Genomic DNA, 12380 nt, shown 5'->3' with positions numbered 1-12380 from the left:
TCCTGTTTTACAGCATTGTTAACAATATATGAATTAACTTACATCTTTTTTTCACCTGTAACCCCCATCACAGGGTTTCAAATTAAAGAGTTGGTCTGAGGTCCAGGAACCTAAATTTCTGACCTAAGTCATTTGAAATTTCATTTACCTGAATCCTGAACCTTAAACCTTTTCAACTGAAACTCATGAGGACCTTTTTTCCTTAAAAATTGAAAACCTGGAAGAGTCAAGGAAATTTCCACTCTTGAAGGTAAATTTGAACCCCTGCATCACCAGCACACCAAAATAACTCTCTCAAATTCTCAAATTACTATCCTACAGTTTATTATCCCTATCTAAAGAAATCTTACATTCAACTTGCATGACACCCTATCTACAACATGAGGTGAGAACTTGAAATGTATAAAATATCTTGAATGCTTTTATTTAGTGTACCATACTGAGTTAATATTTAAATATAACAAGATCTAAATACATTGAAGCAGTGCTGTGCTCGTTACAAGGTAAAGAGAGTGTTCGTCTACATAGCAATGCAAACAAATGACAATGGATTGGACATGTTTTAAGTAGCACTCCAGTTAAGAATCATGCAAAATGTGATACATGGTTGGAAAGCCTCCATATTTTGTTTAAAATGCTTAAATAAACCAAAAAATAACATGTGGATTTTCATGTAATCCATGTTCAAAACAGATATAAAGAATATACAGAAAGTACTGTAGAATTCAAAATTAAAGGAGATATCTCTGTAAATGACCGATTAATTGATTATTGGGGTTTAATGCCCAAGCAGCAATATTTCCGCTATATTCAGGCAACTGTAAATGACACTAAAATACAGTAGTAGAAACCATTGGATTTTCATTGTGAATTATCTCCTAACAGCAAACAGTTCGGAATAAATGATTCTACATTTCATCATATAGACCTATAAAGCACCTTAATAACAAAAATAAAAATGTGTAATCTTTTTTGGGGTGTATCACTTATTACAGAATTTGCATGATTCTTACAAGACTGATACAAAACTACCCAGAAATGGACTGGTAATGTTGAAAACTGTTTCCTTCTGACACAGAGTATATTAACTTGTCTACAATGCTACTAAGATGGAAAACATGCACTAGCTAAAGAGTGAGAATGAGTAATGGAAAGAAAACTGAGGATACATGCTCTATCTATGGGGGACATGTATTTCCAGTGTACCTTGAGAATTTCCATGTGCAACTGATAGATTTGCATTCAAATGGAAAAGAAAATGCAATAAAGAAGACAAGAAAAGTGACTTTATCATCCTCAATGCAATGTTATACTTCTATAATATAAATAGTACTGCTCATTATTGGTGAATAAAACCCACCTCCATGACACTCAATTAAAAGAAATGATTAGCCAATCTAGATTTGAACCAAAAATGCCTTTTATTATATATCTCTTAAAATCTCTTAAACAGCACTAATGACTAAAATGTAAAAAGGGCTAAAAAACAAAATGCCTTACTTCTTCATTCAAGAAAAGAATTAATGATAGTATGTATGAAAAGTGTTCTATTTAAACACTTATTAAAAAGGCTTTGGTGTTAAAACATTTAGATATTCATAAGAAAAAAAATTGTGACTGCCTTCACATAATTTTATTCTCAGAAAATCTAAAAAATCTCCTGATATAAAAAAAAATAATTTAACAAAAATGTTGATCCACCATAAAAATATGTACGCAAGACAAGTAACATCAACCCTCTTACATATTTTTTTTCATATTTTATCACTGAATTTAAGAATTAAGCAGACTAAAGAATTGATTTTGTTTATGACGCTTTCATCAAAGTCAAGTTAGACGTGCAGCAGTGCAAAGCAAATATCTTAATATTTGAGTTGTGGACAAATAAGTTAAAACTTAAAGAAGAGTTTGAAACAGTAAAACTGAAAGATTAAAATTTTGTAGGTACAGTGTTTAGGCCTATCTACATATTAGTGAAATAGACAGTAAAATAAATGCTCCAAAGAGTTAACTTTCATGCTGATAAAAAGTTTGTTGTATAAACCATTACAGCTTCAATTAATTTTACTCTATTAGTAAAACAATCAAAACATATCTGAATGATCACCAATGCCTTTAGCAAGCACATTCACAGAAGCAACCTACAAAAGCACCATCAAACAGTGCTCCACTAGTGGGAGGAATTTAACATTATGGTTGTCCAATAGTAGGAGGAAGTTAATATTACCTGGAAGGAGGAACCAGGTCCTTCCTCATCACCTCCACCATCATCATCATCATCATCCTCGTCTTCACCATGGCAACTCTGAATATGAATAAATGATGTGTATTTTATTAGAAGTTTGGTGTTTTTTTTTAAACATTAAGTGTTAAAAGCATAAACAGAAATTTTCTAGTCCTCAGTCATCAGAGAAAAGGTCAAAATGAGCCCTAAAATGATTAATCTGAAACAAAATAATAATATACATGTACGAAGACTCTTAAACACTGAAAAGTATGCTGCACTAACATGTGTTTTATAAATAACAGATAACCAATGGCAGTAGTTTTTAATTTTAATTTTTTCAGAAATTAGAAAAGATGACTCACCTGTCCCATGATCTGGGCATATGACATGTAGATAGGATCCTCCGGTAAGCTGCCCTGTTGTTCCTTTGTAGCTGCTCTCGACAGGCAGGTGATCAGCTGTGTAAGGGGATCAGGTTTTTCATCCTCATCAGCCTCTTTCTTTTCAACTTCATCTTCAGTCTCATCAGATTTCTGAATAATGGAAGAACAAAAGTATTGTAGTGCAAAGCCAGAATCTTTGACATTTGCAGCACTTATAATGAATATGTTCATGGGTAAGAACAGATCTTCCCTTAATAAATGACAATTATTTTAAAACTTCCCTTACAAGTTAACCATAAATAACTGAAGATTTTTAAAGACCTTTTTACTGTTTTGCAAACTAATTAAATTTGTATAGTTATTTATTTGTACAGAAAAGTTATTTAATGACAACCTATTAAGTTTATTAATTAGTAGAATCCTTAGACTCTCTATCTATATATAGAACATAAAGATGTGAGCACTTACAGTGACATCTTCTATAAGTATTTTCTTCTCATACTCTTCTGTCTCTAACCACTGTACCTTGTATGACTTGAGGAATAGATTTATTGCCCTATGTCTGTAAAAAACACCAAAAAAAAATTACATTAAAACTCCTCTGGAATTCTGATTCTTGCACTCCAACTTACCATTGCAAAATAAAGTTCAGATATTGAGAAGGAAATGTAAAGTTTAAAATTGACCTGAATCAAATTGATTGTGTGGCAGGATGGCCTACCTGCACTGTAGTACATAGTGAGAATTAAATAACTAATTAATTGACTTGGCTACAGGATCAATTTTTTAGCAAAATCAGTTTGTCACTGGCATGTCACCAAGCAGTCTAAGGTTCGATCCTTGGTGGCAGAGTATAATTTTGTAAGTCAAATCATGCTCTCCCGTTACAATTGGAGTCATTGATTATATGAAGTAAGTACCATATTTGTTTAGAGTGGTTCATTGTGTTTGCAATCCATGAAACCTACCTTTCAGTTCAACCATTGCTTAAGATATACAGATAATACCCCTTAGTTCCAATTCTATATTATAAATTAAGAAACTATTGCATGCATTAATCATTGCAGTTTTGTAAATGAGACAAAAAAGGAATTTAATCTGCTGTGAATTTTAGAAAACGTCTCACTACCTTTAAAGCTCAATGTTTAATTATTGCAATTTTGTCTTATTTTTTGCAATAATAAAAACATTGCAATAATTTTTTTAATTTACTACAGCTAAAATGGCTATTAAATATAACAACCTACCTGGGTAGACTATGTAATGGCACCATTCTGAAACAGGCCATGACAGCTCTCTTCCTCTGGGTTGATATAACTTTACGCCAAGCACTCTTGTGAGATGAGGAGGGATGCTCAACCTATTATTTTAATATAAAAGAATAAGAAATAGGTCACCATAACAAAAATAAATAAGGATTCCTTCACTGATGACTTTTCTTTTGGCTTTCTAATAGTTTTTTTAATAGTAAGGAAAATAGATAGTTAAAAGTAAAAGCTACGAGCTGAATGGTATCATTCAGATTATTTAAAAGCATTATGTTAATGGTGAAGCAAGATATGTTTATGTCTGTTCAGGTGAATCATATTTGGACAAGAAATACAAGTACTTATACTTAAATATGAGACACTAATCACTATCCTATCATAGTAATTCAAGAAGTTAAGAATATAGTCATGCTTTGTTATGGTGAATAATTGATCACTTTATTACATAGTTGTACTGTAAACTAATTCTATTTTATTTTCAATGAATCCTGTTTTATTGAAAGAAAAGCAAGACAGAACACTTCAGTCTACTTCTTATTCTAAGAACTCTTTATATCAATTTCCAAAGCTAGCATTCATGCAAGCAATGAGCAATTCTCCAGTATAAAAGTAAAGCCTTGGATATCAATTATCATCTATGTTCTGCATGCTGCAATTAAAGCCTTTAAGGAATTTTTTTTTTACACTTTAAGATATTTTATCAACAATATGAACTAGAGAGATAATATGTTTTAGTAAGCTTCAGTAACTGGTCATTTCACTTTACATAAAAACTAGTTAGTTTAAGTGATACTTTCTACATTAGTACATCAATAATGTTTAACTGAAAATATTCATGGTGTACATAAAATAGCAGTCTAGCCATTGGTCACTCCTCAAACACAACTAAGCTACTCCACAAAACCGTGGAGTGTACATCTATCTGAATTCAAACAACATGATCTAGTAACTTTCTATAATGGGAGGGGCAACGTCACATTAAATTCTACGATGGGAGGGGCATTCGAGAGGTGTTAATGCCTACATACAGTGTGATGATAAATCCAATCAATTTCATCTCTCAGTTGGTCGAACTAAAGATAAATCAAATTAACATGTATCTACATGTATCTAGATTTCTTAAGTACATACAACATAAAGGTCTAACAACATAAATAAATATCAACAGAAAATATAAAAGATAACAACAAAAAATTTCTATCTAGATGTCAACCAATTAGATTCATGATTAATGGTGTAAAATCAAAATAAATGACACTGATTGGCTTAATCCTAAATGATTGGTCTACATACTTGTCATACTGGAATATAATTTTAATGTGTCAGGGAAATGACGTGATTAAGGTTGATATCCCTATACAAATATTTAATTAATATTATTATTTCAGGCCTTATAATATTATATATTTATAAATGACAAAGCCCCACATTATTTATATCAAAATTTGACATAGGAGGTGCACAATGGAAATATTTAATGAAGATTCTGTGCAAGTTGCATCAAATTTCATTTTGAGGTGTAGGAGATGGGCCCCCTCTGCATAACGGAATGAAGGAAGTAAGGACAGATACCTCCATCACAATATACACCCTATAAAAAGCCTTTTCTTACTAGAAAACCCAAAATATAACACTTAAAAAAAAAAAAGAGAAAGAAATGAAGGATAGTCAAAAAATGGCGTTTAAAGGTAAGTATACAAAATTATTACAACAGATAAAGTGTATTCTTTTCCCTTACAGTATGAAGTCCATGCATGACCTTGGCCATGGACAATATTCTGTCAATAACTTTGTTCTGATCCAGTTGTGTATCTGTAGATCCACCAATTTTACGGTATAAAACTTTTTGCCATTTTACAGCTTCGTCAGTTGGCTGAAAGGACAAGAAAATTAATGTCAATAGATTTCTTGATTTAACAATGTCTTTCTTGATCTTTCAATATAATAGAACACTAATGAATGGTATATAGGCTAGATGCAGGACATGACATTGCACACTTGCTTTTAGAAATTTTGGTAACTGAAAAGTTTAAAATTGTAAGTTGAAACATTTTTCTGTTGTTAACTTTTGCAAATTCTGTCAAGTGAAAAAATTTGCAAGAATTTTCATGGTTATCGCAGGAATGGCATGTATCTTTCTTGGATAACAGAATTTGGGGTATTTTTCATAGTCCTTGATAACTATGAAAGTTGGTTCATCTTGTAATCAAATTTTTAAATCATTCTCTTCCAAAAAACTGATATTTTTAAATATCTGTAAAAATTATCATTTAACAACCAAGACTTCATGAAAAAAATATTTTTCTTAATAAATTATTACCCCTTCTTCCACTTCAAGACTCTTTAGAAGGAAGTCTTCAATATCAGCTTCAGACTCCTATAAAATAACCAAATTCACTTAAAAAAACAATGTATACATGATGCATAAACTGTTTCAACATATTATACACATAGTCTCTAAATTTGCCTTTTTTCCTTTATTTTCCAGGGAAACAACTTACAATGGTATTACAGAATGCCTATATTTAGTATCATGACATCAACGAAGAGCACCCGAAAAATGTTTCAGAAATAAACTAAATATACATTCAACAAGACTTAACACCAAAAAATATTATCTAAATCTTACTACTGATTTCATTGTGGAATTTAATCTTATCTAATTTTAGAAGTAAATGTAAATGTATGCAAATTATAACAATTTCATTTAGTTCACTTTTTTTTGTATAAAACTATAATGAACCATTACAGCTTCTGAAACCCAAAATACTGATAATTGTCAGTGGCAGATCCAGGGGTTTCAAGGAGTCTAAGCCTCCCTTTTTCATGGAAAATTTTGTTAATCTGGAGCAAAAGTTTGTCAAAATTTAGCAAATAATAGCATGGACAGTAACCTCTTTAAACCAAATCTTTTCAAAATCTCTGGATCCACCCATGATTATTAAGGAAACCAATATATAAATCCACATGTTTAACTTATAAATCATTCAAAACTTATTTAATTGAAGAAAAATGAAATTGTGTAATTAAACTCATGCTTATACTCAATTCAAAAGTTCATTGACAAAGTGTGTTTGTTTCACAGTAACTCATAAAAAAACTCTGTGTTTCTAATAACTACATTGACATTCATGTGACCTGTTCACACAATTTGATTTTGAACATAAAAAATCAAAGCATGGAAAAAAAAACTCCATAATCAATTACAAATGAGATTTCTTAGTCATTCAAAACAACAATATAAAACTTCTGTAATAATTTGTTTTTTTTTAAATGTAGGTCAATTATAAGGGCTCCCTTAAACAACAAAATGCATTATTTAACTTATAGCTGGCTGATTTCATATGGCTAAGATTTATTTTAAGAAGTGAATGACTAAGAATTCATTTGTTCAATAAACAGTTTTTCATGCACACTTTCTATTAACAATACACATTATATATACTGTACATTTACAATTTTCAATTTTCATCTAAAAACATCTTTCTGATTAATTCTCCTTTCATTTACACCAAAATGAAAATTTCAAGTCCTTCCACCAAAACATGCTTCTTTTATTTGAAAATAATGCACAGTATATTAACACAGATAAACAAAATTGAAATTCATTGAGAAGTATACAACTGGCCCCTTTATGGCAACAGGATGCTGATTTTAGAAATCAGTTTAAATTGATAAAGATAATATTGACCCAATAAGATACTGAAAGTGAAAGGTGGTTATATTTATTCTTTTCATACAGTAATCATTTAAATTAGTGCAACACATTTAGACACAAAAAACGTAAATTTTGCCATTTTGAATAAAAAATATACAAATAGACCAGACAAAGCATCAATGAATTTCAAAATGAAAACAAACAGCAAAATAAAACAAAACGCAACAAAACATTGTACCATTAGCATTTCTTCAGCAAAACTCTGAAATAACCAATATTTATGTTCTACTATGATTTTAATGTGTATTAAATGATGATTGTGTTACTTGTTGAACAACCATGAAACCAGTCTATACAGAGCCCTTAGTTTAACCCAGAGTAAACCTATTATTTGACTGAATTTAGCTCTAGTACAAAAATAAAACTAGCAATTTTTTTTTTACATAGAAATTTGTCTAATCCAATCTTTTTAATGTCAATTAGTATACATTATTATGTTTTAAATCTGTGAAAATTAAAGAGTTGCAAGACTATTAACATATAAACAGTATAGACAGATTTCAATGTAGAATTTCTACTGATTAAGTTATTCTACATCTCATTGCTAATGTTAAAATTAATAATAACTGACATGATTCCCTTATTATTTTCCATTAAATGAGATTGTCTTAATTTCAAAAACTTTTGCAGAATTACCTTCATCATACATATAACAATTAAAAAAATCATAAAGCACAATAATGCTACAATTTGACGCACACATGACATCATAAAAAGCACTTATATATATATATATATATATATACACATAGCAACTGTCTATTTTATAGCATGTTTCAAGACTATATGGCATTGTATAGCAGGTAACTACAAAAAGTATTAACTTACATTACATTTGCCAGGTATTACAATCATTAAATAATTCTTATCTATTTTGTCAAGAATTTGCAAAGTACTTGTTAACTGGCCATTTTATCATACTACATGTACTGCTATTTTAAGCAGTTTGAATCCTTGCAACTAGTCTGAGGCTTTGGATAACAAAAGTAGAAGTCATGATACCAAATTTGTAAGGTTACCTGTCTAATGCCTGTTTTTCATTAATGACCCCCCCTAGGATTTTTGGTTAGAACCTTTGTACTACTTGCTATAAGACTAGTAAAAGTAGAAAATCAGTTGTATAGTTTTGCATTTTGATTGCATCAAAAAGCAAATATGTTGAAATGATCTAGATGTCAAATAATTTTGGCAAAGTCTACCTGCCAATTAAAGAAAAAAATACACCAAATTTTCCCACTAATTTCCATCTGCCATACAATGCATTATCTAAAAAGAAAATATGATAGTCCTTTTTTCATATTCCCGACTTTTGTTTCTTTTCTTAAGATTTTAAGCAAAGGGGAGTAACTTACTATAAATTTGTCATCCGACAGACTGGTTTACTGTCAAATTGGAGCAATGGACAGTAGTAGACTTCAAACTAAAATATTCAAATTATCAGAGCCACGGTAAGTACTTGGATGCGGTACTTTTAAACCATTCTGGTACTTATCAAAGTGAAAATGGTATAAGTTTCCGAAAAAAATGTTTACAGATTTCCCTTTCCCCAAATAAGACTGCCAACCAGGTTGTCGGGTGTTGGTGGGTTATCTCCCTTTGAAAAACTTATTATAATGGCTTACATTCCATAAATATGAAAAAAAACTATTACAATGAGTCAATACTTACATCAATTAACTTCTGTTTAGCCTGTTGAAGCAGTTCCTGCTCTCTTCCACTAAAGAAAGCCAATCCTATTGGTAAAAGTCTCTTTAAACAAGCCACATTTAAACTGTTATGTGGTTCAAGTCTCTTCTTTTCTCTCTTCTTAGAAGCTTTCTTCACTGTAGTACCTTCAGGTTGTAGTTCAGATTGTGGGATTTTAACAGTCTTTGATTGACTAGGCATAATAAGGGCCATGTTGTCAATTTCATTTGCCATGACAAAGTTCTGTTCTTCTCTTTTAAACATCTGAAGAAAGGAAGAGAGATAATCATGAAAAAATAATTTGATTCACACTCTATGTTAATAAAGAATAATTAACCTGGTAATATCACCAATTTAGTTCTGTTATAGAAGGTATCATCTCTAAAAATAATAGGTCAAAATAGAAAATATTAATTCAACTACATGTATTAATAAAGACTTAAAAAATAATATCTTGAATAAAACAAATATTCTAAACTATATCAGTAACTACCAATATGATGTATAGCAAGATAAGAGATTAAGCACTAAGGGGTCTACTTTGCAAAAATAAAAACTTATTTTACAGTGTAACTTCAGGCATTTCTATACAGTGTCATGTGTGACAAATCTACTGTTCACTTGATTTAACCTTTCAACGATTGAATTCTGCAATGCAATGCTTAATATCACATGCAAAATATATGTAATTTAAGATAATTCAAATTAGCCTGACGAGTAGATGCATAAAATTTAAACACAGCAAAGGCAAATACATAAATGGTATAGTAGAAAATGTTTGTACATTTACATTGTATTACACACTATGACAATGTTCCTCAGAAATTACACAATAGTACAAGTTAAATATACCAAACCCACAATGACAGTTACAAAGAAAGTAATTTAAGTGAAAAAGCATCAAACCCAGTTAGAAAAGAAATAAATTTAGTATATGTAGTTTTAAGAAAACTAAAACAATTTTAATTTTTTTTTTTCCTCAAAAAAGCTGAATTAGCATTTCAATGAAACAATACTAACAAAGCTTTAAGAAGGTTATAAAATACTTTCATATTTCCATAACCATTAGATTTATAGGATTTTTTCTACCTCTTTTTACTAATGTTATATTCAATAATTAAAGAAGATGAAATATCATTATTGGAACAGTAAATATGAATAAAAGAATGAGCAGAAAAGCCATTACCACAATGCAGCTTTTACAAAGAGCATCAAGAAAAAGCCCTATTGTTGTAAAGAATTATTATACAAACATAGGCCATAGCAGAATTATATTATCTGCATAATGCATAGCCTTTCAAACTATCTGTACTGCATTAAATCTATACCGTTATTCTCCTTATATCATGATGTTGAGATTCCTTAAGACGCTAAAATCAAGATATAATATATATAACCACACATAATATACCTCCACAACAAATAAAATTTTTAGAAACTTATTCTCCTTTGTTGATTATAAGATAGACCTAAAACAAGTGATCTTTACTTCAAATAAATGTGACAGAAGAAATAAATAAACTGTAACTGCAAGTGAGCTAAATGAGTAGTACTTCCTTACCAACCCCCACTGGCATTGGTTAACAATAAATCCTGAAGTTTGATTACCTGTTTTCACAGCATCCAGCAATGATTACCTTGCTTAGTGCGCATCTACATATCTAATGCTAATTCTCCATCAATATATACAATATACCTTAGTATCACAGACATATCACTACTTGCAAGAGAATGACCTTTCCAAATAAAAAGCAGTTCATAAAAGAAAAAAAAAAACATCTTTTTTAATATCAAAGCTAAACTATTCTTTCATGTGTTCAAGTTTAAAAAAAATAAGCTAAAAAAAACACAGATAAACTTACATATATTTGACCAACTCCACAATAATAAGATAAAAAAGATTGCTGAGTTCACTTACCTGTTTTCCACTAGACCACTATAGGAAACAATGCAGAGATGATAACAATCAAACATGCATTAATAGCATACAATGGATATGGAATCATTCATGGATGTCTACAACATTTATTGTTACATTGTAATTCTTAGGTTATCAATTTGAACGAAAATTTGAAGTATGGGCAGCTTGTAAGCTGGATGTTGGAACTGTAATAATTTACCACTAATCTAAATTATAAAATGTCATAGGAAAAAAAGAGCTTGGTTTTTTAAATAAAATGCTTCCATGAACTGTGCAAGTACAGGTCTTGCAAAATGACAACATATCGAATGTTTCTTCAAATATTGTAGCTCTTTGATCTAAGAAGAAACAAGTATCAGCTAAAATAAATCATTAAAGCTTTCACTTCAAACTTTCGCATAGCAGTAAAAAATCAATAACTCAAAACTATCTCTACCAGACCAGAAGCCACTTGCACTGCTCAAGTAGCTAACCAATAGCTCAAAAGTGGGAGGGGCATCGAGTTTTGCAGGATATCAAAAAGCTTTTATTCTCATTGTACATGCTCTACAATTTCAAACATACCAATGACTTTGACCAGAGGCCAAAGATATCAGCAACACAAGTGAAGAGCTCCTCAGCTTCAGGCATTGGATTCTTGAGCCACTGTGATCTGTGTAAGTCTACATACTTAATCAGCAGTGGGTAAAAAGCATAGATGTCTCTCACCAGAGTACAGTATCCCTAAAAATTTAACAATTTTTGAAGCTTTCTATTAGCAGAAGGGAAGTTATTGGTTAGGTTGCATCACGTTTTTGTGGTATATAACTGTTGTATTGTATGCTATGATTTGTAAAATATATATCTTAATAGGGTATCCATATATGTTTAATGAACCTTGTTAGAAATTGTTTAGTTTCAATCACTATGGTCATTGAGCAGAATGTTGTGAATTTTATTCTCTGCATCAACCCTCTATTGCTACATACAACTTCATGATATTCTAATTTTGGCTTTTGTATGCACAAAATAAATTTGTTCACAATAAGCTAGGGATTCATCATAAAAATGTATGTGAGTTACATATTAAGCCCTTTACATAAGCTACACAGGCAAATATTGGCTTTTGTGAGTTTAATTTTATTTAATACCCAAAATTTTGTCTGTAAAGAATTTACCACTTAGCATATTTTTAAAA

At 30.4% G+C, this 12380-nt stretch overlaps 1 protein-coding gene across 16 annotated transcripts in view; it reads right to left on the bottom strand.

Annotated features, from left to right (window-relative positions):
- The window catches only part of LOC148625347 (ryanodine receptor-like), a 113296-nt gene that overhangs the window by 24220 nt on the left and 76696 nt on the right, over positions 1–12380 (bottom strand). For 11 of the 16 annotated variants that reach the window (XM_088568794.1, XM_088568796.1, XM_088568800.1 and 8 more), the window contains 12 exons: positions 11768–11926; positions 11201–11218; positions 10611–10652; positions 9265–9546; positions 7775–7798; positions 6199–6255; positions 5617–5751; positions 4907–4951; positions 3858–3970; positions 3079–3172; positions 2590–2760; positions 2228–2305 (listed from right to left, as the gene is read on the bottom strand). In XM_088568794.1, the coding sequence (XP_088424920.1) occupies positions 2228–2305; positions 2590–2760; positions 3079–3172; positions 3858–3970; positions 4907–4951; positions 5617–5751; positions 6199–6255; positions 7775–7798; positions 9265–9546; positions 10611–10652; positions 11201–11218; positions 11768–11926 (1218 nt within the window). The remainder of the gene's footprint in view (positions 1–2227; positions 2306–2589; positions 2761–3078; positions 3173–3857; positions 3971–4906; positions 4952–5616; positions 5752–6198; positions 6256–7774; positions 7799–9264; positions 9547–10610; positions 10653–11200; positions 11219–11767; positions 11927–12380) is intronic. The other 5 variants (XM_088568795.1, XM_088568801.1, XM_088568802.1 and 2 more) reach the window with 3 other exon arrangements.

Source organism: Perna viridis, chromosome 2, assembly GCF_037379345.1.
Source record: "Perna viridis isolate PV_CMFRI_1.1 ecotype Kerala chromosome 2, ASM3737934v1, whole genome shotgun sequence".
NCBI classification, from domain to species: domain Eukaryota; kingdom Metazoa; phylum Mollusca; class Bivalvia; order Mytilida; family Mytilidae; genus Perna; species Perna viridis.
This window is presented reverse-complemented; position numbering and strand designations above follow the sequence as displayed.